The 26,155-nt window shown below is 50.3% G+C and overlaps 8 protein-coding genes across 8 annotated transcripts; 4 read left to right on the top strand and 4 right to left on the bottom strand.

Annotated features, from left to right (window-relative positions):
* Positions 1 to 31: 31 nt before the first annotated feature.
* Positions 32 to 2,694, bottom strand: BO85DRAFT_395287 (mRNA export factor mexA; the record flags this gene model as incomplete). Its single annotated transcript, XM_025656954.1, has 3 exons — positions 32 to 485; positions 540 to 2,099; positions 2,176 to 2,694. 3 exons carry the CDS (start codon positions 2,692 to 2,694, stop codon positions 438 to 440), a joined length of 2,127 nt encoding a protein of 708 aa, XP_025516244.1. The 3' UTR covers positions 32 to 437.
* A 571-nt stretch (positions 2,695 to 3,265) lies between these two features.
* Positions 3,266 to 5,507, top strand: BO85DRAFT_519223 (retrograde cargo receptor ERV46). The gene is made up of 4 exons (XM_025665031.1): positions 3,266 to 3,391; positions 3,475 to 3,767; positions 3,834 to 4,014; positions 4,081 to 5,507. Exons 2-4 carry the CDS (start codon positions 3,575 to 3,577, stop codon positions 5,021 to 5,023), a joined length of 1,317 nt encoding a protein of 438 aa, XP_025516243.1. The 5' UTR covers positions 3,266 to 3,391; positions 3,475 to 3,574; the 3' UTR covers positions 5,024 to 5,507.
* A 620-nt stretch (positions 5,508 to 6,127) lies between these two features.
* BO85DRAFT_487058 (PH domain protein) lies at positions 6,128 to 9,845 on the bottom strand (the record flags this gene model as incomplete). Its single annotated transcript, XM_025663430.1, has 4 exons — positions 6,128 to 9,121; positions 9,186 to 9,343; positions 9,402 to 9,752; positions 9,830 to 9,845. The coding sequence occupies 4 exons, from the start codon at positions 9,843 to 9,845 to the stop codon at positions 6,128 to 6,130; spliced, it is 3,519 nt and encodes a 1,172-aa protein (XP_025516242.1).
* Positions 9,846 to 15,063: 5,218 nt separating this feature from the next.
* BO85DRAFT_487057 (uncharacterized protein) lies at positions 15,064 to 16,567 on the top strand (the record flags this gene model as incomplete). The annotated part of the gene is made up of 3 exons (XM_025663429.1): positions 15,064 to 15,667; positions 15,725 to 16,465; positions 16,527 to 16,567. 3 exons carry the CDS (start codon positions 15,064 to 15,066, stop codon positions 16,565 to 16,567), a joined length of 1,386 nt encoding a protein of 461 aa, XP_025516241.1.
* A 1,137-nt stretch (positions 16,568 to 17,704) lies between these two features.
* Positions 17,705 to 19,825, bottom strand: BO85DRAFT_468062 (C2H2-type zinc finger protein). The gene is made up of 2 exons (XM_025662230.1): positions 19,697 to 19,825; positions 17,705 to 19,630 (listed from the first exon to the last, which is right to left on the bottom strand). Exons 1-2 carry the CDS (start codon positions 19,773 to 19,775, stop codon positions 17,979 to 17,981), a joined length of 1,731 nt encoding a protein of 576 aa, XP_025516240.1. The 5' UTR covers positions 19,776 to 19,825; the 3' UTR covers positions 17,705 to 17,978.
* Positions 19,826 to 19,968: 143 nt separating this feature from the next.
* Positions 19,969 to 21,087, top strand: BO85DRAFT_448377 (DNA-directed RNA polymerase core subunit RPO26). Its single transcript, XM_025659924.1, has 4 exons — positions 19,969 to 20,157; positions 20,285 to 20,578; positions 20,651 to 20,770; positions 20,842 to 21,087. The coding sequence occupies exons 1-4, from the start codon at positions 20,123 to 20,125 to the stop codon at positions 20,873 to 20,875; spliced, it is 483 nt and encodes a 160-aa protein (XP_025516239.1). The 5' UTR covers positions 19,969 to 20,122; the 3' UTR covers positions 20,876 to 21,087.
* A 1,974-nt stretch (positions 21,088 to 23,061) lies between these two features.
* Positions 23,062 to 24,809, top strand: BO85DRAFT_271958 (MCT family MFS transporter). The gene is made up of 2 exons (XM_025655102.1): positions 23,062 to 23,456; positions 23,519 to 24,809. The coding sequence occupies exons 1-2, from the start codon at positions 23,272 to 23,274 to the stop codon at positions 24,645 to 24,647; spliced, it is 1,314 nt and encodes a 437-aa protein (XP_025516238.1). The 5' UTR covers positions 23,062 to 23,271; the 3' UTR covers positions 24,648 to 24,809.
* Positions 24,810 to 24,908: 99 nt separating this feature from the next.
* BO85DRAFT_448375 (peptide alpha-N-acetyltransferase complex B subunit NAT3) lies at positions 24,909 to 26,094 on the bottom strand. The gene is made up of 3 exons (XM_025659923.1): positions 25,829 to 26,094; positions 25,537 to 25,768; positions 24,909 to 25,417 (listed from the first exon to the last, which is right to left on the bottom strand). The coding sequence occupies exons 1-3, from the start codon at positions 25,995 to 25,997 to the stop codon at positions 25,246 to 25,248; spliced, it is 573 nt and encodes a 190-aa protein (XP_025516237.1). The 5' UTR covers positions 25,998 to 26,094; the 3' UTR covers positions 24,909 to 25,245.
* Positions 26,095 to 26,155: the final 61 nt, after the last annotated feature.

Here is a 26,155-nt window from a genome sequence, read left to right as displayed (position 1 = left end):
TCAATTCTACAAGCTATTCAGAGAGATAGATGGATAGGTCAAGTGGCATCGACCTGGAAGTCATTGCCCCCAGAATCGATCCTAGGTTTCTGGTTTGATTGAACCACCCCTTGTACCGCAGCTCTCGTCTATATGGACATGAAAATCATCGTGGTCTTTTAGTATACATCGAAGAAAAATTAAAGCAATTGTAACGAGCTCCGAAGCCATTCGCCCAAGCCATGCATCAGCAATTCACAAATAAAGAGACAGTCGACTCCGATCAAACACCACCAGGAACCTCCCGACGAAAGCCGGGGATGCGAAGACCAGACCAAGTCTGGAGGAGAATCGCTCGAGAAGTTGTTCCTCGTTCATTTCGTATATCTTCTTCTTCCTCTTCGTTTTTGTTTTTCATTTTTTTCTTTTAGTAATTGGCCCTTCTCTCCTTGGTCAAATTACACTGCCGCGGGTAGAAATGCATCCGGAGGCAGTGTTCCCTGCGCCTGCAAAAGCTTATTAGCGCATGTTCGTAAGTGAAGAACACACTCTAGACTCACCTTAAGTTCCTCAAAGTTCTTCAGTGCAGCCTCCATATTCCAGCCGTTTCCAGACAAAGCCATCTCAGAGTACTGAAGGGTCATCCGAGTATTAGAGCTCATCTGAAGTACTAGCTGCTCTTGCTGGACTTGTGTGTCTGCTTTCCCAGGGGCCGGCATACCGTAGCCTTCGGGGGCACCCGGAATAGCTACTGGTAGTGCTGCAGGTGCCGCGGGCGCTGCGGGTGCAGCCGCAGCTGCTGGAGGTGCTGCTTGGGGAACGGCTGGTGGGACCTCTGGAATCCATGCCTCGTGTCCACCATAGGCTCGCAAGCAGAGAAGATCACTGACGACCCTAATTCCGCCCATACCACCACCGGGCCCGATGATGAATGTTCGATCGAAACTGCGCGTTTCAACCTTGGCCCCGTTTATCTCGTCGAACTTTCCGTGCACCATGATGAGAAGACCACCAACACCCGTGGAGCTCTGTCCAGAAATATCAGGAAGACCTGGGATGGGGTAGCACTCGATAAGCCATTCTTCCGGATGCGTCGCAATGTCAGGATGTCTTGTCGCCGGAAGACTAGTCCACAACTCGCGTATCTTTTCCGCGCCGGTATATGCCCTAGACATGCGTGCAGGGAGATGGCTGATCTTGAGAAGGTTTCTGCTTTTCTTAATATACGCATCCCAGGGCGCTGTTTCTGTTTGTTGGGCCCTGGGAGCCGATGTGTTCACATTGAGAGTGAACGTAGTGTGGTTGTCGTAGACACTGCTGAGAATGCCGCTTCGGTCGTTGTCGTAGCCCGCGAAGAAAGCCCGGACGAAGTTCTCTGCGATCTGAGAGTCGTCCTGGAAGTGTGGTGGCTGCACTGGGATCGGAGTCTTCTTCTGCGCCGCTATTTCTTCTGCGGTGCGGACTTCGACATTATTTAGGAACCGGAGCTTGGGATACCACTTCAGCATGGTATCCTTGAAAGTAGGGTCGGCGCTGAAAGGAGTGTTTGATAGGTCGAGAAATTCGAGGTTTCGGAATTTCCAGCGCCATCCAATCAAGGACTGCGCATCTTTGAATTCATTGTTGGATAGGTCCAGATTTTTCAGGTCGGGAATCGTCGATGCTAGTGTCGTCACAGCTGTGATGTTGGCAAGCTGGTTATGAGCGAGACTGACACTCTCCACTGCCTCTCGGCGCGCCGTGGCATTGTCGATATTCAGCTCCCAAACCTTCATCAGTGCCGGGAAGAATTTTGACTCGGTAGAGGTGCTGCCAAAGATTCCCATAGCCAACAGATCCGGATCGGTTCCCAACTTCGAAAGATCGAGTAACTTTGTTTGCTGGGTGTAGCGCTTGCCGAGAATTGTCGTCATTTTCGCCTTGGTCTCGGCAGCAGAGGATGTGCCGCCATTTTGTGCCATAGCAGACAGCATAGGCTGGTCCAATAGTCCGCCAGTAGACGGATCATACTTTTCGGTGGTAAGAGGGGCACCTGCAAAACTAAACCCATTGAGCTGAAGCATCCTTTCCAACAACTCTGGCCGAATAGAGACGATAAGAGCGTCGCCTTCAACCCGCGACTAATGAACGTTAGTAAGGCATAAGGGACCTTGCGAGCCGCGCCATTCATCCAAAAGAACAAACGCCAGGAGAGACTAAGAAAGTGCCGATCGTCGTTCTGAACGCACCACCCCTGCAAACGAGAGCACATCGGAGAGGACGAAGCTGATAATTGATGTCGGTGACCGCCAGTTCTGGTGTTGCACATACCTTTGTAATCCTTGCGCGTGTGCCAGCTTTCGAGTCGGGTGGGCTGAGTTTTTTCTCGAGGAAGGCGATGAGGGATTCGAGACCGCCGTCACGGTTGGAAGCTGCTTTGCTTAGCTTCCAGCCACGAACAATAACCTGTTCCAGACCACTTCCCCGTCCTCCTTGTCGGATGTTCGCTTGAGTGTCTGAGTTACTGGAGATGGCCTTTTGGATCGCATCCATGGCTTTGTTCGCTGCCTGCGACCGGCCAGAATCGCCACGACCCTTCTTTCCACGGTTTCGTGCAGAGCCAGCGTCCATCATCAGATCACCTTCTCGATCGACCCGTGTCGCAGCACCCCGCTTGCGAATGCCTCCACGATCCGAACCCCCCGAGCGACCGCGAGAACCTTTTCCGCCCTTCATGTTGACAGAGGCGCTAGTGTTCGTAGTATTCTTTCGTATGAGGAGAGAGGGCGAAGGAGGGGATGGTAGACGTTGGGTGTTGTGGAGGCGAAACGAGCGCTGCTCGCCTTTAGTAGTTCGAGATCGGATCAATAGACATACGACGATCGACTCGAAGAGGTTTGTAGGAAGGAGGAAAATGCGAAGTAGCGAGAGAATTACCCGATGCGATACTTGTGAGAGGTCGAGGACGGTTCAAGTTAAGCAACCGCGAACCTCGATGTGGGGGAGGAGTGTTATGAGAGGGGAAGAAGAGAAGAAGAAGACGGAGTCAGCGCAGAAAAAGTGACGTTGAACCACCAAAAGCAGTGCCCGCGAAGCTGTGCAGAGTCACGTGGGCGGCCGGGCGCAGGCCCTCCACGTGATTATGCACCAGGCACAGGGCGATTGACCAATCAGAGGCTGTAGTCTGTCCTTTGGCACGGACGGTAATACACAATACCGATGCACCAAAGTGGACAGAGGTTATTACGCGGCTAGTCCCGATCTGGTAGTGGCATCCATCGGAGGAGTGGCTGTTTCTCCGCTTCATCAACAGGACAGCTGGAGCTTCCATCGGCCTGTTTCCCCAAGGACTGTCTGCTTGTTGATCGTCCTCAGTCGTGCGCAAATCGCGACTTCCCGTGCTTGTCCAATCTTTTTATCCGACTTGGTTCGCGTAAGGTTGCCCCCGTCTTCAATCCTCTGCATTCATTGATCCTTCCTCGAACTATTCAGCTTACATACGGTTCTCTCCAACAGGCTTCATTCCCGCGGGCACTAGCTGGTCTTTAGTCGGACCAACGCTCCTTTGTCTATATCCCCAAACACTCCTTCGTATTCATGTCGATCAATTAGAGAAATGCCGGCGAAATCGCGTTTCACAAGGCTAGATGCCTTTGCTAAAACAGTGGAGGATGCGCGCGTCCGTACCACCTCCGGAGGTGTCATCACCATAGCCTCGTTGCTGGTCATCCTGTGGCTTGTGTGGGGTGAATGGGTGGATTACAGGCGGGTGGTTGTTATGCCCGAACTGGTGGTAGATAAGTCAAGAGGTATGATAGCTTAGTGATTGCTGGACGGCCAGTCACGACTTGATTGCTGATGAACCCTTCGAACAGGCGAGAAGATGGAGATTCACCTGAACATAACCTTCCCCCGTCTTCCCTGTGAGCTCCTGACTCTGGACGTCATGGATGTCTCTGGCGAGCAACAGACCGGTGTTGTCCACGGTATCAACAAGGTGCGCCTTACTTCTGCCGCAGAAGGAGGCCGCGTCATCGACGTTAAGGCCCTTGAGCTGTAAGTTGCAACTCCAAACCGGCTCCTGCCAATACCAATTGCACTGCTAACTATAAACTCTCCTAGTCACTCCAAGGATGAGAGCGCCAAGCATCTCGACCCTGATTACTGCGGTGAATGTTACGGCGCGACTGCTCCTGCCGGTGCAAGCAAACCTGGATGCTGCAACACCTGCGACGAAGTCCGTGAGGCCTATGCACAGCAACAGTGGGCATTCGGAAAGGGCGAGAACGTTGAGCAGTGCGAGCTTGAGGGCTACGCGGAGCGCATCGATGCGCAACGCCGTGAGGGCTGCCGCCTTGAGGGTGTCCTCCGTGTGAACAAGGTGGTCGGTAACTTCCACATTGCTCCGGGTCGCAGTTTCACCAGCGGAAACATGCACGTCCACGACCTCGCAACCTTCTTCGACGCCGAATTGCCCGAATCTGAGAGACACACCATGACTCACGAGATCCACCAGCTGCGGTTTGGACCTCAACTTCCCGACGAGCTCTCTGATCGCTGGCAATGGACTGACCACCACCACACCAACCCTCTGGACAACACCAAGCAGGAGACAAACGAGCCCGGTTACAACTACATGTACTTCGTCAAGGTGGTGTCGACCTCTTACCTTCCCCTGGGTTGGGATCCGTTGTTCTCGTCCTCCATCCACTCCGCGTACGACCAGGCCCCTCTTGGCTCCCACGGAATTGCCTACGGTGCTGAGGGCAGCATCGAGACACACCAGTACTCTGTGACCTCGCACAAGCGCTCGCTGATGGGCGGAGACGCCTCCGACGAAGGCCACAAGGAGCGTCTGCACGCCGCCAACGGCATTCCAGGAGTCTTCGTCAACTACGACATCTCCCCCATGAAGGTCATCAACCGGGAGGCCCGTCCCAAGACCTTCACCGGTTTCTTGACTGGTGTGTGCGCCATCATCGGTGGTACCCTGACCGTCGCGGCAGCCCTAGACCGTGGTCTCTACGAGGGTGTCAGCAGGATGAAGAAGCTCCACTCGAACTGAGCGTAGAGCAAGTAAAAATCCGAAAAGAATCGAAAAAGTAAAAAGAACAACCAAAGTCACAACCTACTAAACAGAAACGAAAATACAAACACACAAAGTAAAACAGAAAAGAAAACAAACAGACCCCATGGAGAGCGTTGTATGGAGTATAGGGGCAAGAAGACAGACAGAAAGACAGGGGGAGTGAAAGAGCAAGAAAGGACGGACGAAAGGGAGAACTCCGGAAGTTCAGGCGTTACATTTATTACTCACCTACATTGATTGCATTTCTGATCCATTTTGATCTTGGTCGGGGGAAGACTCATTGATACACCTATTTTTTTTTGCCTTCTATATCATTGGTACTATTATTTTGGTTTACTTGTTTTTGTTCCCATAAGACACATAGCACGTATAACAGCCACGCGAGATCTTGCCATTGCATATGCATTAGTACCTACCTACAGACAGTGTATTGGATTGATTTAATTGATAAGTTGCTAGGATGTTGGTCCTTCGTAAACGCCACTACACTAAGCAGAGTACTAGCTCCAGTTATTGTTGCATTTGATTGGTTCTGGTTGACTACTAGTACGACTTAGTACCCTTGTGCCCTAAGATCATTGTTAGTATTGGGATTTTGAAGGGATCCCATGAACAAGGGACTATAATATACGTTCATTGGTCGGGTCAATCCGTTCTACTTATATATCCTTTGAATTGTTTGTTGAGCACCTGCTTGAGGCAGAAAAAAAAATATGATTCTTGATTTGAGGAAGAGATATGGCCACCCAATGCCAGGAGTGCAACTGCACTCTTTAAAAACGCAATAAATACTACCTGACTATGCCATGCTTGCAAGACAAAACAAGGAACATTCCCGAAGATACTCCGTAAACCCAATGAGAATGATCGCTTTCACCCAATCAAGTCCAAAATATAGAGCAGGTAGCCTTGAGGCGTTGAAACGTCTAACTCTAATATGTAGAGAAAGCTCACGGGGCTAATGCAAAGTGAAGTAAAGCAAAGAAGGGTTTAGATCATGAATTTACGCAAAGGAGAGGAAGTGGAAGTAGGATAGACATAAGGAGATGGGATGTGAAGGAGGGCATTAAAATGACAGGTTTAGTAATGCAGGGTGCTAGCATTACCAGAGTAGCCTGGATGTTGGCCATAAGGCGGGTTTTGCTGGTAGATTGGAGGAGTTTGCGCCTGCTGTGATGCGAATTGTCCGTACCAAGACTGGCGCCGGGGTTCATCTGGCCGGTATGGCTGGTTAAGGGCATCCCACGTGCGGCTCGCTGTGGGCATATTGTAAAGACTATAGTGACTGCCCGGATTGTAGGCAGCTGCGGAAGCGTTGGAAGCCATCTGCTGTTGTTGCCAATTTTGCTGGCGTTGCACGATCGCATGCTGTACCATTTGGTTGGACAGGCCTTCACGGATGGTTTTCTTCTCGCGCTCACGAGCATCAATCGCTCCCACCAGACCCATGGGGTTTACCGGGGTCGGCTGGGCTTTGTTGACATTGGATATGTCGAGTAGAGGCGCACCAGTCATACGAGCCACGTGTTCCTGTTCACGAGCTGAAAGATGAGACGACAGTTCATTGTAGTTCATGATGCTGTTGGCGCCGCGGGAACGTGGGCGAGGCGGTGCATCTCGATTGCCAGACAAGTGCGATTGGGGCCGAGAATTATTGGTCCAGTCCCCGGAAGCAGGGCGAGGGGGCGGTGGTGTAGAGGAAAGAGTTCGGTTATGGGTGGCGATTGGGGGACTTGGGGCTGATCGTTGTTGCACGAATTGCTCCGCTGTAAGCCTGCCTGGAGTGGTCGGACGGGGTGCAGTCATACCCGGCTGCCACATCATGTTATTACTCGGAGACCTTGAATGCTGTCGTTCTGCCTGATAAGAGAACTGCTTTTCTGTTGAGTTTGAGTCGCTCCTCTGGTGTGTGGATTTCTTCAGAGTATCGCCCGTACTGGGACGCCCAGTCGTAGGTAGATAAGTTAAGGTCGGCCCAAAGTCGATGCTGGGGATATCGGCACTGGGTTCCAGTTTTGGTTCGTCAACGGTGTAATGTGCATCACCGATGACCAAGTCTTGTCTCGGGGGACCAGATCCCACGGTTTTCATGACTCCCATTCTGGGCCTAGTGACTGACCTAACCGAGCGCTTGCTGTAGATAGACCCCCGAGTACTGGCATAATCGGGAGAAGTTGCAGACGCGTCATCATATATGCTTTCCTCATCTTGGTGGCTCTCTTTATCAGGAGAAGTGAGCGAGAATTGGCGGGAGCCGACCCAGTTCAGGACCTCTTCATCAACAGTATGGCGCAGGTCCTCGTAGCTAGGCTCTCCTGCAACACTCGCGGCATCGGATTCTCGGATCTGATGCGCAGGCAGAGGCTTCCGTTTCACGGCCTTTGTTGTATCTAAACGAAGACTTGCTCTCTTCGGCAAAGTGAGCGGCGGGCCGAAGTTACTTGGACGATCTTCAGGCGTCGGTGGCCCTTGTTCCTGGAGAGTAGCTCTCTTCTCGCTTGTATCTGATAAGAGCGATGGCGCACCCTGCTGATCAGAGCTAGTGTTAGGTGTTAGCGGACTAGGTTGGTTGGACTCCTTGATCGTTTCATGGCTGCCCGAAGGGAAAGAAGCGCCAAGTAGATTCATGCTTCCAGAGGCAGCGAGAAGCTGTGTCAAAGTGGCGTCAGACATCCTATTAGTCGCTTTTCTCAAATCCGGTGAAGGCTGAGGTCGCATTGCGGGCATTTCTCCTGGTGCGTGTGTGAAGGCTGGTGGCAGGACTACAGGAGATGGAGGGGATGTTGAACGGAAGTGTTGTCCAAGCGGCTCATCGTCGGGGTCGAGCTGCTGATTCCTGCCGCTCCCGGTGCTTCTGTGGTCGTCTACCCCGCTAGTACCAGGGCGCTCACTGCCACGTGCCACAAGTTCCTGATCGGAGGATGCTGGGGATGCTTCAGCGGCTTGCGCTTGTCTTCTGATGGAAGCAAATCCAGCCGTGTCCGAAGAGCCCCTACTATGATGGATTGGAGAGATGGAAACATCACTGGGGGCACCAGGCGCAACAGCATCGTTGGACTGGTTAGAATCCAGCCGGTTCACCGGGGAAGTGCAGTTGCGTTGATGCGTCATGGTGCGGCCGTTGGATTGTCTGTTCGGCATTGTGGACCTGAAGCGTGGCTTACTTGCAGAGATGCTGCTCGTCCTGCTTCCAGCAGCCGCCATGCGACGCGCTGTAGCCTCTTTGAGTTGCTGTCTCCATTCCGCCTCGCTCCAATCCTGACTTCCTGGTGTCTGCATGAGACTGGAGATATCCAAAATATCAAGATAGCCATAGCGCCTTTGGTTCGGAAAGGCAAACATAATGCTTTTGATATGGTTGGTGGCGGCAATAAGACGAGTGGGCCGCCCATAAAGGTTGAACGTGTCAAATGTAGGGACGAGAAACCGGAGCATCATCTCAAACCCAGAAACCGCTGGATGGACTTCGGGCATGACGAAGACAAACCCGTCGGTTGTCGACTCTGTTTGTGAGTGAACCGTAATCTTTCCTTCGATCTTGACCAGGGTCGACTGTTCGATCAACGCCCTCGACTGGGGATAGATGGCGTAAGCGGCGTATGCATCCGTGATGGTAGCAATAGGCCTCGCTTTCTTGGTCTTCTTCGTATCATAGAATTTGATGTCGCCAGTTATCAGTCGGGGTGCTCGATCATACGCCGACTTCTTCTTTATTGACTTCTGCGCTTTCTGGAATTCCTTCTCATTCGGAGGCGTGATAACAAACCAGCACCGTCTCCAGGGCGTGCCTGCCCCGAACCTCACGCGGGCCCAATCCTCGTGTTTGTAACGGTGGCGATCCAGAATGGTTTTAATACTGTTGAGACCTTTACCCTTGCCCGCAATGATCGAACCCGTATATGCCTCATATAAGGACGTGTGTTCGAACAAAGCGAGTCGTATGGCTGCGGTCCACTGCGTCAGAGAGTGGAAGGAATTGAAATGCAACAGGTATCTATTTTGACCAGCGGAACATATACTCAAGATGTTCTTCAGGGACTGCGCTCCTTGGTTTCTCGTTGGCAGAGTCTCAAGCTAGACCAGCGACAGTTAATAATCAGAATCAAGAGCTGCAACATCCGAGATTGCATCATCTTACCATCTTTATTGAAGCATCAGCCAGGTTAATGAAAGTAGGGCAGACGTCTTCCGACCCTTCTGCGGCGTCCAGCGCTGCGGCATCCCATAGCGAAAGAGCGGTCCCGACAAGCTGCGCATAGCATTCCACCCATTGGCGATCAGCACAGGGACGGCCATCTGCGATATACCGTTATTAGTACGACATTGGACGATAACAAGCTCTCGGGATACCCACGAATGTCCAGATCGTTCAACTTAAGGAAATATCCTTCGTGGTATAGCTTGTTGGCATGGCTGTTCAGATATCCAAAGATTGGTTGGAGCTCTGGAGGGGTATCCTGCGAGAACTCCAGCAGCGGAGGATTGTGAGAGAACAGCGTCGACTCCGGCCGCGATGTTACCCGTCGTTCAACATGTGGAGTCCCGCTTATCGGCGAAGCATCGAGAGGCGAGGGGGTATCCGAGGAAGGCGTGTCTACTCTTCGCGGAGGATTGTTCAGTGTGAGCGAGGCCGACGATGTCCGGTGATGCTGGCTGAGGTTGTCTTTACGGGACGATCCCCCGAAAACCGACATAAGAGAAAGCACTGGGAGCGCAAGGGGTGTCAATCACCGTCATCTGCATTTTGTATGGGAAGTATAAGAGGATATGCTAATGACCTACCACGCGAGCGACCCATGATGGCCAAACTGGGGTTTTAGCCCAAAGAGACAATAGAACTGAAGAAGACCGGCTTCCAGCTCACTCGAAAAAGTATGATTTGTGTTACACAACGAACATGCAGACTGCGCGGAAGGGTTGGGGCCGAGTAGTGCCGCTACGGGAATAAATGGGGAGAGAACGAGAGGCGAAAGAGTCGGCGAAGCAGAAGAAGAAGAAAGAAGTGTGTAGTACTGAGTCCAGCTCCTCCGCACGGAGATAGCGACAATGTGTCCGGACCCGCCAATACTAGATCAGGAAGTTTGATTCCATCAAGTTTCCGGTGGGACTGGGGGGAGGCGCCCAAACGAAAGACAGGAGCGGAAGGGCAAATAAGACCGCGGCAATGCTGGAACAAGTGCCAAGATGGCGGATGATGGCGCAAAGTCAGCTTTGCAAGCGCCTGACTAGGCCACTTGATGTCTCAGGTTTCGATGGCGGAGAAAGCGGAAGGGAATGAGTCGGAAAGTGAAGGAAAGGAGAGGCAGGGGGAGAGAGGAAATACAGATAGAGCGAGTGAGGCGACAGAGAGGGAAATAAAATGAGGGAGAAAAAGGGCAAAGCTGGACAGAAGGAAGCATAGAGGATCAGTGAAAGGAAGCACAAGCCGACGAGCGTTGAAGGACGATCAACTTACTTACCCAGCCTAAGGCGTGGGTCTTGAATGTTGTGAGTGTAACAAGTGTTACCGGACTTATAGTAGGGTCGGCTTGTTGTTTTTCTCTTTCCTCCTTTGAGGTAGATTTGACGGAGAGTGGATCTGGGCTGTTATTTGTTGTTATTTGTTTGTTAACATTCCGAGTGGAAAGACTGTAAGTAAGAAGTAGATGTCACATAAAATAAAATATTCTCGTAGTAAGTAACAGTGTATAGCAAGTGACGGGGAGAGGGAAGAGAGTGAAGACGAAGCCGCAGATACCCATCCGTCATGCTGGATGGACCTGCGGGTCAATACTGGGTAAGTTATGGTATGTGTGGTGTGTTACGGTACCGCAAAAGTGGTTCTGGCCCGGCTTGTCTGCCTGGCGGCTGGCGTCATCGCATGTGGCTACAAATCGAACTTGAAACTAATGTGCCTCCTTTAGACTAAAGATGGTCCCAGACGGACGGGCCACCAGTCTCGCTTTCCCTTTTTGCTGCCCTTTTCTTTTCTTCTTCTGTTTTTTTAAAACTCCGATCCCCTGCCCCTGCTGCTTGAATCTCCTCCAAAGTCATTCCAATGAGATCGGCATGGATCATAAGAAATAACTGCAGGTCAACTAACGAAGTACGGGGTAATACCCGGGATATTACTTGTTGCCTGGCTTGCTGCAAGAGATGAAATTGACAATAAATGGGTCGCTAGTAGATAGAACAGGCGAACCGAATTTGCTAGTAATCAAAGAGAAACAGTCCTAATAAAATGACACTATAGTAAGTAATATTCATAAGAAATAAAAATAAATAACAGTCATCAGAAAAGAAGTAAGTAACTAAGTAATGGACACCTATGTGGTATTATTAAGTAAAGTATTTACTGTCATTCTCCCCCGTGGACAAGCCCCAACCGGGTCAGTCAGTCAGCCATCCGAGCAAAACATGGATGGCCGGGTGGATTATCCAGTCTATCCCACTAAAAAAGCACGCCCCCCGCGTAACTGACTCCTAGCACTGCCTCCAATCAGCTCATGCCGTGAATCAAAATAAGAAGTCAGTCCTATGGTTGCATCCCACCATCTCGCCAAATATAGAAACACAGTCCTGCATGTCTTAATTGCGACTGCCACTTCCCAGCCAATTCCACCGGTCGTCCTTTGTTTTTGCCTCTGCTCATCAACCCATGTTTCTCACCCACGAGGTGAGGAGAGGAGACAACGTATCACGCCAAGTGCAGCCTAACCAGTCATCGTACCCGCTCGTCTCTTATCTAGCAGCCAGAAGAAAACTTAGACTGACCCTCGTAATGCGAAGTACTAGACTAGATGTATCATGGTACGATTGGATGGATGAATGGAGTGGATGGAGAAAGGAAAGGCGTCGTCGTGTCCCTTGTCCCTTATGGACGGAAGAATGCAAGGCGACAGTCAGAAAGAGGAATGGTCCGGGAGTCAATAATCCACTGGCGCACTGCCACAGGCCCGCCGTGCCACACGGCATCAGATGATCTTGGCGGGTAGCTTCACTGAATACTGAGACTGCTACTTGCATCTTTTAGCAACTAATAGATAGTCCGCTGTGCTCCTTGTTTCCCAACTTGACTTCTCTCACACTATAAATAACCGGAATACCATAAATGTCCATATTTCACCCTAAATGATCGGACTGGATCTCCAGTTGCAGCTCGGCCCAAGCCCATCGAGACAGGAATAGTTCCGAAAGCCTATACCCCTGCTAAGGTCCGAGGCTAAGAATAAGAACTTGTTTAGTTCGAATCTAAAATTATAAGCGGCTGGGGTTACTGCGTTGGTACAGTCGTTTGTCGGTACCCTGCTATCCGAGCAAAGTAATCAATTAGCAAGGGTCCTTCTCTCTGTGTCTTAGTTAGTGCGATGCTGGGGACACTGCAGAGCAACTATCCGCAATTCTAGCCTCATCTAAAGTGGCTGCGGCATTTGCTCTTATCAGACAGGGTTGAACAGAGAGCATCAACTTTATTCATGATGCTGCAGGTTATGTAACCTTAACTCAGGCGGTAAATCAGGATTTGCCCCGTTTATAAGACGCCTACTATTGCTCAGCATGCTCTCCCCTCAACCAAAGCCACCGATGATTCGTTGTTGACTGTGGCTGGTTAGCATAACAAGCGATCAAATCACATATTTTTCTAGAAGCACGTACTTTCATACTTTTGAGATGTTCAACAGGGTGTACGCACTCCGTAGCGCAAACCCCAGCCCGTGACCCACCGGCCAGAGTGTTTCCCCTCTTAGTCTGCTAAGGCTGCGGAGCTCTCCAAAGATGATCGCAGGCTTGACGCGCAAACTCCTAGCAGCGATCATTGCTGGTTAAGAGATAATGTCGGCAGGATGACCTCAGCTGTAGGATCCAACGCGGGAAAGCTTCTCCTACCACGTAGGCATGTCCTGCGTTCGCCAATATTCTTGAAGATCCAACCAGTCTCCTCCATCATGTTTCTCCGCTTACGATTTTTACTCGCTTGATCGTCGTTCCCTTGAAGCATTTCATTGGGACACGATTGCAGGATCAGCCATGCGGTTGTCATGATGCAATCAATCCTAGCTTGTGAGGTATAATAGCTTTTTTCCCCTCGCCTTACGGCAAGCTAAGACTCAGTAACTTTTGAGGAGGGGTGATACAATCGACAGAGTAGGATATAATACTGGAAGAGAGATGATCCTCAAGTCCTAAGCGATCTTCTGCCACATGAGTCTTGTTGTGTTTCACCTCTGATGGAGTCCCTCTCTGTCTCCACTTGCTTTAGCACACCCCCTACTCTGTGGAGTCAGCTGCAATTGAGTTTCGGCTTGAGGACAAGCTCAGCGATAGGTTTACCCTCGATGACCGTGTATCGCGTATAGTCATCTTAACTAACTTCGGTTGCTTTATATCAATATATTTACGAGCATACCTCTGAGGGCACACAGTACGAGCCCCACTCAGGGGGAGGGGCGCCTGTACCTGACCTTTCGCAGACATCAGACATCCTGCAGGGTCCCTCGAACTGGAATGAACATCGGAACCCCAAACATTGATTATTAAACGCCGATATTGCTATGCTTCTCATACTGTCAAATATCCGTGCCTGCCAAGACCATAGCTGTCGGCTGTCATGTGCCTTGAAGTGTTCTCATGGGTCATAAGGGTCTTCTGACCTACAGCTTCGTAATATAACCCTGGCGACATGACATGTCTAGGCAAATGCATTTCCACATTCTTCAAATTCCTCCCATTTGTATGTTGGCTAGATGCAAATTTCATCGGTCTTCGAGTTTGACTCTCTCCGGTATCGGACGTATAAGGCTACATAAGCCTTCCGCAAAATGTGACTACCAGAAAAACGCATCGTTGTGTTTATCGAGCTAAACCAGTCGATATTTTGCAAGCTACAAATCGGAGGGGCTAGTCTGAGTACCTGGTCATCTCAAGTGTTCTCCCGTATCTGCCATTTGGTCATCTGCCCATCATGTCTCATACCCCGGTGACTCGTGGGTATGGTTCAACTGTGCTGGATATGTTGTGAAGACTATCTTTACTGTAACTTCATGTCACCTTAGTTAGGCATCCAATGTCACCGGGTCCTGGACTTAATCTCGCAATTAGCTTCGAATACTAGCGTCAGGTCCAGTTTCGTGACTTGGAGATGTTGACTCTTCGGTTTAGTTTCATCACTCATCATGTTCATGTGGATTCGCACAAGCTTCCCTGTCCGAATTTAGTTGCGGATGCACCTGTCAGGGATATCCCGTGATATGAAGTATACTCGGCGCAAGTTGTAGGGTGTCATTCGTAAGTACACACTCCACTGACCGGCCGAGACGGTGAGGCTCGCTTCGCCCACATCCATCGATACATTTCTCTAGTACAGTATGACTGTCTGCAAATACTTTTGTTTCATCTGCAAAATTTCCCAGAGAAGGTGTACTGGTCTGGTTTTTCTAAGATGACACTACTACAAATGAAGGAGAAGGGTTGAATATATCAGGTCCTTCATGGCATTCTACGCCCATAGCATTCCTATAATTTGGTAAGCTGGCACTGATATTAACCAAATCCAAAGCAACCTTGTACATCATCTCAGATTGATGGCACTATTGGGGCTAAGTGATGGGCAGAATGTGTCTTTCCCTACCATTAATGCAAGTTTCTGGTTTTCACTGGGCCTTTCATTCACTACGCGTGCCAGAACTTGCTTCTGCTCCCATTCACTCCCCTCTCGCTTACTCTGTGTTGGCTTGTATACTTCCTACTCAAACCTTCTTTCTCTCCCCTTGTGAATCCTTCTGAGACCAACATTCGAGATTACACACTCGCGTCTTCATCCCTCTCAGCATACCTGAGGTCTGTGAATACTTTCAGAAAGCACCCCCCTGGTCTGCGGGGTAGGTTGCCAGAGGATTGGAAAGTTCGCAGCACCTTCGACAATAACAGGTAGCCTCTTGGTGTGTTATTCTACCTTCTGTTCATATTCTCTCCCAAATTTAACCCAACCAACTCAGAATATAAGGTCAAATCTGGTATGTCTTGATTGGACTGTCGCCATGGATATCACCTGTTCTTCTCCGTTTGTCTCTGCACCGATTCAGGAGATGGTCGCCGAGCCGATCGACATCGTACTTGATGAGCCCACCGATAGCTGTGCGATGGTGGAAGAGAAAGCCAAGGAGATCATCGAGGCCGAGAATGAGAGCCTTGACCAACTGATGATAGAGTTTACCAGAGGGTTTGATCCTGGAAGCTTTGTCGATGAGGACTCTGAATCACTCCCTCGAATTCTTAAAGATATCTTCCCAGGTTCCTACGAGCATCTTTTGAGCATGCTGTTTGAAAGCGACGACAAAATGCACGCCACCCAGATGAAGCTAGAGGAATGGCTTCTGAAAAGATACCCTCAGATTCTCAACAAGATCGATACCGAACGACAGGAGACAAACATAACCGATGAGACGTATTTTGGGGCTGAGATTGAGGTCTTAAGAAAGATGGTAGCGTTCTTACGCAAGGAATCTGATAAACCAGTCTTCTGGCTCAATGCTCGGCGTGCAAGTCCTATCAAAGCTCGTGAGCAGCTTGAAGCATCTATCCGGGTCATCGAACTGTTCAAAAGCGATGTCATGATTGCGATGAAAATGGACACGGAGGATAGTGAGTGACAATCCCAACTTAAAACTGTAAGAAGTCCATCAGCCTAACGCAGCATAGGAAAAATTTACAATCCTCTCCCCGTCTCCACGGAACGCACCGCTCTACTGAGTATCAAACAACTTCGGATTGACGCATGCAAAGCATCACTTTCTTGGGAAGGTTATATGAACTCTGCTATTGTGTTCACCTCTTTCTTCCATGCCTACAAGGCTTATACCTGCGTGCACAAGCCAGACAAAGCCCGTGCATGGGGCTGGCTCCCACCACAGGGACTTGCACCTCCACGCTTGTCTGCAGAGATAGCCCAGGTGGGTGATTTGGTAAAATGGGACTTTGAGCATGAAAACAGCGCATTCGATCTGCTACTTAAGACGGCCCTTTGGCTAGGTATGGCGAGAGGTCTCCCAGCGGTGCATCTATTCTGTGACGTCGCTCGACTTTTCACGACGCACAAGCCCTCCCCAACGGCAAACGAGCCATATATCAGATTTCTGCGTCATCTGGCACAAACAAGAGTCTCCATTGCCGGAATCAAGTCCACTCCGCCCACGCCTGTTCCATTCAAGGGGTCCGACGAAAATACCAATCGTGGTTACTTCGAAGACGTATTCGATTCAGACAAGATCTTGGAGAAGGACCTAACCAAGACCCTTTCGTTGCTTGCCATGAATACCAATGACTTCAAGCTAACTGCCACGCCTCCAAAATACTCGTTTCGCAAGAAGGCGAAGATGATCGAGCAGGCTTGTGTTGTGGAAGAGAACCACACGGAGAAGTGGCCTCAGAAAGATCCGGCAAGTCAAGGAAATTAGTATAATAGGTCATTTTGTATTCCTTTGCTAACACTGTGTCCTCCTAGCACCCGGTGAAACCTCCTTCTCCAATTCCCGAGGAACCTGAACCGGCTTCGCCCCCGCAGGAGACGGAACCTGACTTTCTTGATCAAATCGAATACGTCTCAGTCTGTCCTTGGTGATTGATTATCTTGAGCTTTCAGGATTTACGAGGCATATCAGAACAGCTTCACCCATATGTCAGCTGGTATTTGAGCAACATACTTTACGAACGTCTCTGATTGATCTCAAGATGAATATCAAAACGAAAGAAAACCTCTCCACTCTGTCGAAAGCAAGAAGGTATGCCAACCAAAGCTCACCCCATTGATTGGCGATCGTGAGCCGTACTCCAGGAAAATCACAAAACCCCTCGCTCAGTTGTTACAATTTCCCTTCTATTTTCTTCAGTTGCCATCCCAGTCTCTAGGGTTGCACCAGTTTCGACACTATGACACTCACCGCACGCCCATGTCATTGCCAAACCGCTCTAGCTCTGGTAGTCAAGAGCAGTAGGCGAAGACTGTGGGCCGGAGAAGCTGACATTACCGTCGAAGCAGGAGCCAATCCAGTATCGATTTAGGAAGATGCAAACTCGCTATTCCTTCTTCTCCCTCACTTTTATGTATTAGGCAAAATGACAAAAACAAAAAAGCAAAGTCATCGCATCTCACCTCACCGCACAGTGGTCCGACCCTAACCAGGGAAAAGACCATGAAGTTCATTTGTTGACGTTTTCCCCAATTCACACTCCATTCACATCACTCACCTTCTGTATGTGCAAACGTAAGCTGACTTTACTATCTACAGGGCAACCCTCTTTTTTTCTCCTCCTCGTGAGATCGCCGCGGCAACCGTGCAACGTTTGTGAAAAGCGTTCGATGACATCGTCCAGGACCCGCCTCTCTATTGTTCTTGTTCGTGATTGTATTACTTATTCATTGCCTTGCTGGTTCAAGGTGGTTGCACGCATTCACTGCTATGTATACTACTGACTACTCCTTTCTTCCTTGGCTTCCTTCCTACTTGCAAATATCCTCTCCTCTCTTAACACGATGATGCCGCTTCACTGGCTGGCTGGTTGACTATACATGATGCTGACGACATTGATGATATTGCATGGAATGTGTTCCCCTGTCTTGCATTTTCCTTGTCTATTATGCATGTGGCAACTGGGTGCTGCGCACCTTGGGGGCCTGATGGTGTGGGAAACATGTTGCATTTCGCATTATAACTCATCTAGAGACACTACCTAGCTAGAAGCTCGATCGTTCGAGACAAAATCATGGATAGGGAGAAGGGTAGGAGTCAAAAAGAGACGGAAAGAGAGATAAAAAACAAAAATAGACGCTAGAGACGGTTCATTATGTCTACTTTTAGATATCTTTTGATCATGAACCAACATTATGTAGCCCGAAATCGTGTCAAACAAATGTAAGTAGACCAGACAAGATAAGGTAGTAAAAAGACAGTTTTCCCTATGAATCCGCCATATTATACGCCAACAAAGGATCAATCATCGCCATATCATCAGCACTGGGTATCTTAGAAGAAGAAGCAGCAGAAGGAGGAAGAACATCGACATCGACATCTTGAATCATAGCATCGGCAAAGTTGCTGGGAAAGTCGCCGGGGTTATTTTCATTGGTTGTAGGGTCACCACCATTGCCCATCGTGTATAGACCAGGTTTTGCATCCGCATGCAAGATATACGGTTCATAAGGAGCGGAGGAGTCATCGTTATCGAACTCGAGTCCATAAATACCAAACATGTCGCCGGTAACGGGCTCATTGCTGTCCGCCAGTAGCGCGCGCTGCATGAACATATCGCGGATCTCGTCCTCAGTGCATCCGTGCTTACTGCCCATATGGACCCACAGATCGTAATTCCGGTGGAACCGGTGTGGACAGCCTTCGATGAAGCAGGTGATCTGTCGGCCGGTTTCTTCGGCATAACCCTCACCTGTGAGAGCGGCCAATGCGGACGGACCGGTTTGGTGAGAGTCCGGTGTCTTGTTCAGACCTAGACGCTGTCGGCGCTCGGCTTTGGCGTTGGGGAAGCCGAGATGCGCGGTGCGAATGTGCTCCTCTAGGGCGAGTTTACTTCCGTAGCGTTTTCCGCAGCCGTCGGCGCCTGTCCAGCCGACGACTCGCTTGGACATGGACAGGTCGGTCTCGCCGCAGACGAAGCGCTTTTCGCCTTGGTGAACGGTGCGGATATGCACGGTTAGGTTGCCCTTCTTGGTGAAGCTGCTGTCGCAACCGGGTATGGTGCAGGGGAAGACTTTTCGCTCTTCTAGACTCACGTTGCCGTGGCTGACTTCCAGATGACGGCGAAGTTCTCGGGCTGTGGAACAGATCAGGTTGCAATTGGGACATTGTGGGGGGTGGACTGTTCGGATGTGAGCTTGGAGGAGGGCGTAAGTCGGGAATGTTGATGTGGTGGGAGCGGGAGTCTCGGATGATGATGGGTTTGCCTGCTCGGCCTGCTGGGTACACTCCGTGCAGATGAACCGTTTCTCGGTGTGGATGCGACTTTCATGAGCTCGAAGGTGTCCTGCGGTGTCAAATGCCATTGGGCATTTCTGGCCGGTAGTCGGGTCGATGTGCGGGCAAGAGAAGGGTTTCTGTTTCAAATGCACGCTCATGATGTGTTTTTGGAGCGTCGAGTGTTTCCGGAAGGTCTCATCGCAGGGCGGAAATTCCGTGCAGCGGTACTTGTCTCTGCCATCATGAGCAGCTATGTGTCGACGAAGACGTGAGCCAGTTACGAAGCTCTTCCCACATCCGGGGCGATCGCATACGTAGTCTCTGATTCCGGTATGGGCGCTTTTAATGTGATGGCTCAGATGCGATGCTCGAAGAAACGTCTTATCGCAATCGTCGTGGGTACATCGGAAGAGTCGTTCATTGTTGTGTGAGCGCAGGTGTTCCTGTAGTCGTGCTGGACGGTTGAAGGCCTTCGTGCAACCTTCGAAAGGGCAGCGGTGAGTTTTCAGCTCTGAAGGATATCTAGCGGATATAGTCGACATTGGAGTAGCTGGTGTCTCGTGAAGACTACCGCTAGCTACACTGGAGTCATCCGAAAAGTCATACTCGGGGTCCGAGTGTTTTTCTTCATATATTGGGTCTGGAGTATATGGCAGACAATTAGTATCAGACGGAATCTAGACTCGGCCTCTGGAGCATATCTTACCGACATCGTCCAGCGTTGTTCGGCTTTGTAGCCGCTTCGCGTTGGGGAGATCCCCCGAGGCTTTTCGCTTCTGAGCCATAGCTCCGCGGCCCTCTAGACCATCCAAGCCTGATTAATGAGCACTGGACTGGCGACAGGAAGGAAAGAAAAATCAAGATGAAAGTGATGGCTGCACGACGACATCCAGAAATTTTGCCGAGGCGGTGAACAGCGGCACCCAAAGGAGTCTAGCGCCGGACGAGCAACAGGAACTTTTTCCGGGTTCTGAGAGTCGCGACTTCGATTTCTTCACGAGGAAGAAAAGCCCGTCGCAACAGTTCATCGTCTCGTCCCCAACCCGGCCCGGTCGCGGTGCTGTCATTGTCTTCGTTGCTGCCATATTCGATTGGTGTTTCGTCCCAATTTTGCCCTACTTAATCCGCCACCATGTCTGACTACGGAGACCACGATGCTGAGGAAACGTAAGAGACCGGTCCCCATAAGAGCTTGAGCTTGCGCAGGTCAATGCTGCGCGTCTGCATTACCTATCGATGGCAGTCATTCTTGCTAGGTGAAATTTCCGATGTTCTGACTAGGATTGTCCTATAGTTACGACTACGAGCCGGAGCAGGAGTACGATGACAACGAGCCCGAAGATTTCCTAAACCCCGAGGATGTCGATGTTGCAGAAGGAGGCGCCGATGAATATGGCGAAGGCTCATACGCGCCTGCTGTTAACGGAAACCACATTGTCGCTTCAGGCGACCCGAATGCGGGGTATGCGGGCAAGGTCATGGAGCAGACGCGGGAGAAGAAGGTCCCGAACGACCAGCGCCAGACAACTCCATACATGACCAAGTACGAGCGCGCGCGTGTCCTGGGTACTCGGGCCCTGCAGATCAGGTTCGTCTCGGCAATCGATGCGGCTTCAAGGATGGGTTGAGAAGCGCAATCGGATGCTGACCATGTCTCTAGTATGAACGCCCCGGTGCTCGTCGATCTCGAGGGCGAGACGGATCCTCTACAGATTGCCATCAAGGAGTTGAACCAGAAGAAGATCCCACTGATTGTGCGGAGATATCTTCCCGACGGATGGTAAGCGGGCCTTCTCCATGTGGGTTTGACAATTTGACGTATTCGATCTAATCATTATTTTTGTGATACAGGTACGAGGACTGGACTTGCGAAGAATTACTCTAGACGTGGAGACGACAGGTGGTTGTATTTTTTTTCCAAATGGCTTCTTGGTACTTTATTGTGTATGTGTTTGGTCTAAGGATCTTTCCCTCTGGGCAGCATAGCGTTTGGAGTTTCGGAGTAGGGTAGCGGGCCATACTGGCCTAGGCAGCCACTGGGACACTGGGAAGACAAAGAAAACTCAAAAGAATAACGCACTGCAGTCTATATATTAGTAAAATTCAAAAAAGTTTGATGTTGACATGCTTTGGTGTGGAAGAATCTAGGCCTTTTTGTTCGCAATCTACTGCTCTAGAGGCAATGGCGTCTTCACAACTGAGCCAGGCAGAGCGCTTCACAGAAGTAAGCTCCGATGTAAAACCAATATTGACGGCCCGAGGTCTGTTTCCAGGTCCTGAGCGGGATGATGGCCCCAATTTGGAGATGTATGAAGTAGCAGGCAGGGTAGTTTGTGACTAGCACTGTAGCAGATGGATACTTTGGGGCTCTGATGCAACTGCAGGTATGGCGTCAAGTCCTCACATGGCATTGTTCCCACATTCCCAGTAGATAAGCGCGAGCATTCCTTTTCTGAGATACGACATGCTCCAGAAGCTCACGTCAAGCTGCGACGAGTCTGTAGGAAATGATGGCCTATCCTCTATCTTTTCTACTCTTACTGACCACGTCATAAATTCGTCTGACCCGTCAAGTGCTTCGACATGCTTGCATTCGAGAGCCTCCACAGAACACGTAGGAGTCATAACAGAGATGTTGCGTTCAATGTATTTGCTCATGAATACTAGCTAAGAGTCATCAATGAGTGGATCTAGGCGACACAAATGCCTCATTCGGAGTATAATTTGGACGAGTAAGATAAGTTGATTCATTGACTTTGCCGTACGGACTTCGGTCCGCGCTTCTCTGACCGCCAGTGTATAGACTGAAACAGCCGAGTCGGAGAGCACAATTCGAACGTCGTGGCTTGTCTCGCATTGCCGAACTGCACGGAAAGCACTAATGCACGATGACATGCCGTGATTGGAGGCATGTGGTCAGCCCATGAGTATTGGAGGACACAAGTTCTCTCTTCTGCTCAGTTTCAAGGCATGGATAGCCTGGTTTGATTCCCTTCTCATACTTTCTCAAGTCGGTCAGCCACCTTTTCTTGCGCAATCACAGGCTTTAGTCTATGTATCAAGCAAATCAGCAAGTGTTCACCGATCCGTGGTTTGGTCACCTTTTTTTCTGCCAGCCGATCTTCATCGGCGATGAGACCGTCTTGTTTCGGGAAACAAACTCGGAGCGAAGACCGATATCTCCGAAGAATTTCAATCCCGTATTTTTCTGGCTTACGAATAAGCGCCTTGAAGGTCTCGAATCAAGCATCCTTCTTATTGCTGTTAATAGTTTTTGGTGGGTCAGTTCAGCGTGCAGTAAGCCCTGCTATCGCTATGTTCTCTGTCGCCAGTTACACTGTTCGTTCTAGGAGGATCGGGCTCAAGATGGACGGACCGTTCCTTGACCTGTCAAGCCTGGACAATGTGATTCATTCTTGTGTCTCAAGAGTTCAAGCCAGCGTCGCATTCGCCAAGAATAAGTAGGTCAACGGACCAGATACAGGATGGACTACAAAGAAATGATATGCAGTTCGGCCCCCGCCTGGATAAATCGGCACGCTGTCACCCTCCCAAACACACTAAAAGTCCACTATCTGCAGTCATCCTCCAATCGTGCTTATGCAGAGCATGCCTTCAATAACCGCAGTTGTGAAGCGCAGGGCGTACCCTTTCCTTCCCCAATTACCCATGCTCGTGGACTAACTTCTCCAACTTCTCCCCGACAACACATCGTAGACATGTTCCTGGGGAAAAGAATGGGCTCTTGTGGCTCCGTCCCTCGGCAAGTGACTCCATCGCTTACCCGGAAACCCGCTCATTGCTGGTCCAGTAGGCTCTCTTCCCACGATGGGGCATCAGCCAGAGCCTGGTTCCCTTGACTGTCTCCATTCCCACTCCCAGGGGATCAGTCAACATGAATGGCCGCCGATGAGTGGATCCCCTTACTCAGTCTTGGTTGAGTCTGCTTTTCTAGCTCCCAAGCTTAGTCCTTAGCCGGGGCTTGGAGGCACTACCTTAATAAATTTTTACTGTGTGCCGCTATGATTCATTTCTAAGCACAGTATATAGTGTGAGCCTGACCTCCACCTGGGGTCGCCCTCCTCTCTGCTCCTAGTCCCCCGGTCCTGAGAAATATATCTTAAGTGGTGATTTAAGCTCTCAGTGAGTGCGGTTTGGGCTGTGTTCACGTCGACTGCTACTAGGGTTATCTGATCCGCTGTCTGTTTCGCCCTCCAACCCTTACCTTTATCGTCCACTCCACCAGACGGTCCGTCTGATCGATCATTATTGGGGTGGAAAATGGGGACCAATGCTGATTACGACGAGAAGGCTGTTGCGGAATCCCTCACTGCAAATAACAATGGCGACTGCCATGAACTTCCTACTCCGTCAGAGGAGAAACCCTCAGAGGAACCGATCTTCGATACCGGCTTCAAGTCATGGATCCAAGTGCTAGGCTCTTTCTTCCTCTTCTTCAACTCATGGTATGTAAGGCCCTCTACTCTGGTACCATGTAGGTCATCAACTGACGAAAGTTGACGGCCAGGGGTGTCATTAACACCTGGGGTGCGTTCCAAACGTATTATGAGCAGGACTTGTTGTCGGACATGTCATCGTCCAGCATCGCCTGGATTGGCTCACTCCAGGCTTTCCTACTCATGCTTTTTGGTGTGGTGACAGGACCTCTCTTCGATGCAGGCTATTTCCGTGCTCTGCTCACGTTTGGAAGCATCATGCTTCCCTTTGGGTTGATGATGACCAGTCTTGCTACCAAGTTCTGGCAGCTGATCCTGGCCCAAGGTATCGTTATTGGTCTGTCTGCCGGATGTCTGTTCGTCCCATCCGTCGCCATTTTGCCTCAGTACTTCAAGAAGAGACGTGGTCTGGCCAACGGCCTGGCCGCTTCGGGCAGCAGTATCGGGGGTGTGATCTACCCGATCATGTTTGACCAGCTACAGCACAAGGTCGGCTTTCCCTGGGCAACTAGAGCTATCGGCTTCCTCTGTTTCGGAACTTGCTGCATCTCATACAGCATCATGCGTATGCGCTTCCAGCCGACAGAGAAGCGCAAGCTGGTCCAGTTGGCTGCCTTCAAGGAGCCGCATTTTGTGATGTTTTGCATTGGCATGTTCCTGGGTTTCCTTGGATTCTACAACTTCCTCTTCTATATCCAGTCCTATGCCATCGACACCGGAATTGTTGGTTCTACCCTCGGATTCTATCTGCTCTCCATGCTGAATGCGGGGTCCACCATTGGACGTATCTGTCCGAACTTCATCGCAGACCACACGGGTCCCCTGAACGTCCTCACTCCTGCAGCTACCGCTACCGCTATTCTTGCCTTCGCTTGGATCGGAGTCCACAATGCGCCAGGCATCATCGTTCTCTCCGTACTGTATGGTCTCTGCTCCGGCGGTTTCGTGTCACTTCCGCCGGTCGTGATGGTGACTCTGACCAAGGACATCCGGGACCTAGGAACTCGTCTAGGCATGGTGTTCGCAATCACCTCTGTCGGACTGCTGATCGGTACACCTATCGGCGGTGCCATCTTGAGCAACTCGGGCAGCTACCTGGGAGTGCAGCTCTTCACAGCCTGCTGTCTCATCACGTCTGCCTCCGTCTTTGCCGCGCTGAGATTCTCTCGCTCGAGTATGAGACTGATCGCGCGTGTGTGAGCGCGGCCTGACAACACACCAACTCCTAATCCCACTTCAATCAATTACGCCGCGACTGCATCAACTCACCTCCATGAGAACTGCTACCTTAATACTTGATGACCCAAAAGAGTTACATATTCCATCTAAGCATTTGCATTTGCATCATGCATCATTGGAGAACCGGTGTTGTTTTTTGGGATGATAAAAGTTTGATCTTTTGATTACGATAGATAAGATTCAAGAACTAGCTTAGAACATATTGCTTAATGTATTACGATTCAGATTGATTGATAGATATTTAATGCACAGCATGGGTACCATTTCAAGCCTGTTTTATTTCAATGACTTCAGGTCTTATAAGAATTCTATTCAAGCTGTCCTTAGTCCACTCAACATGCATGGCACGACACGTCCGTTCATCAACCCAGAATAGAAACAATAATAGTAATGGCAACGCCCAAACACCAAATGCTAGAAACAAACCGACCGACAAACCACTTTTCTCTTATGCTATTCATCAACCCTCCTTGCTGTCCTCACACCATCATATGTATATATACCTAGACGCGTCCAATCCATCCGTCCATCATCATCATCACCGCCCGAACGAAGCGTCCTACGAAACATGAATCGGATCCACCAAGAACTCCTCCCCATTCTCCCGAATATGCTGGAGTTTCTTATCGCGACTGCACGGCTTGCGCATATCAAAGGCATCTTCACCTGAATCCGAGAAGCCTGTTGGATCGTCACTGTAGTAGTTTACTACTCGGCGGAAGACGGAGTATCTGCATTTAATTTCCATTGATTAGCATCATGAAACAAAGGGAGAATAGAAAACAACATCCGGTAAGAGAATAGAGAAAAGAAGAAGGGTATAAGAGAAGAAAAGAGGGTATAAACTCACCCCATGCCCTTATACATCCCCACGGCAACTTTATTCCCCGCTCGTACATAGAGATCGACAAACCAGGCATCGTTGATATCGGAGCCCTGTTCCAGACGTTCGGTGAGACGACGCGCGTGGCCGAGACGGCGCCATGCGGGCGCAACGGTTAAAACGGTAATGTGGCCGTGCCAGGGCGTGTAGTGTTCGGAATGGCGCATCGAGGCGGGTTGTTCTTCGAGCTTGCCCATGACTGATGACGCGCATTAGTGGTGATTACTACTACTTGAAGGGTGGTGGGAAAGAAACTCACTGTAACCCACGATGCCTTCCTGGCGATCCTGAACGCTGCTAAAAAGGGAGGGCCATCGCATGAGGTAATTGAGGTAGAATCCGAGGTCGTAGTTTTCGGTCAATGGGTCGAGGTTGGTGAGGTTGAGGGACAGAAGGTCCGTTGGGGACATGCGCCGGATGGAACTCATGGTTGGTGTGTGTTTACTTCTTGGGGGGGGGGAGGTTGAGCGGTGGTTCTCAAGAAGATAGTCTAATAGATGGAGGGGAAAGATGAAGCAATTTGGGGAGTTGATCGGCGAGTCAATCGGGGCTTGGGCGGTCACGGGGAGGAGATCTTTTTGAGGGT

This window comes from Aspergillus piperis, assembly GCF_003184755.1.
Source record: "Aspergillus piperis CBS 112811 unplaced genomic scaffold BO85scaffold_7, whole genome shotgun sequence".
In the NCBI taxonomy this organism is placed as follows: domain Eukaryota; kingdom Fungi; phylum Ascomycota; class Eurotiomycetes; order Eurotiales; family Aspergillaceae; genus Aspergillus; species Aspergillus piperis.
The sequence above is the reverse complement of the archived record's forward strand: the minus strand, read 5'-3'. Positions and strand labels throughout refer to the sequence as shown.

Bases quoted from the DNA above. Each gene is read 5' to 3' on its own strand.
- BO85DRAFT_519223 (XM_025665031.1), top strand. From the start codon at position 3,575: ATGCCGGCGAAATCGCGTTTCACAAGGCTAGATGCCTTTGCTAAAACA. The intron at 3,768-3,833 runs GTATGATAGCTT...CCCTTCGAACAG, and splicing joins GGTGGTAGATAAGTCAAGAG to GCGAGAAGATGGAGATTCAC. The intron at 4,015-4,080 runs GTAAGTTGCAAC...AAACTCTCCTAG, and splicing joins GACGTTAAGGCCCTTGAGCT to TCACTCCAAGGATGAGAGCG.
- BO85DRAFT_468062 (XM_025662230.1), bottom strand. From the start codon at position 19,775: ATGGCTCAGAAGCGAAAAGCCTCGGGGGATCTCCCCAACGCGAAGCGG. The intron at 19,631-19,696 runs GTAAGATATGCT...CATATACTCCAG, and splicing joins AACAACGCTGGACGATGTCG to ACCCAATATATGAAGAAAAA.
- BO85DRAFT_448377 (XM_025659924.1), top strand. From the start codon at position 20,123: ATGTCTGACTACGGAGACCACGATGCTGAGGAAAC. The intron at 20,579-20,650 runs GTTCGTCTCGGC...CCATGTCTCTAG, and splicing joins ACTCGGGCCCTGCAGATCAG to TATGAACGCCCCGGTGCTCG. The intron at 20,771-20,841 runs GTAAGCGGGCCT...TTTGTGATACAG, and splicing joins AGATATCTTCCCGACGGATG to GTACGAGGACTGGACTTGCG.
- BO85DRAFT_271958 (XM_025655102.1), top strand. From the start codon at position 23,272: ATGGGGACCAATGCTGATTACGACGAGAAGGCTGTTGCGGAATCCCTC. The intron at 23,457-23,518 runs GTATGTAAGGCC...GTTGACGGCCAG, and splicing joins TTCCTCTTCTTCAACTCATG to GGGTGTCATTAACACCTGGG.
- BO85DRAFT_448375 (XM_025659923.1), bottom strand. From the start codon at position 25,997: ATGAGTTCCATCCGGCGCATGTCCCCAACGGACCTTCTGTCCCTCAAC. The intron at 25,769-25,828 runs GTGAGTTTCTTT...GCGCGTCATCAG, and splicing joins GGAAGGCATCGTGGGTTACA to TCATGGGCAAGCTCGAAGAA. The intron at 25,418-25,536 runs GTGAGTTTATAC...AATTAAATGCAG, and splicing joins GGGATGTATAAGGGCATGGG to ATACTCCGTCTTCCGCCGAG.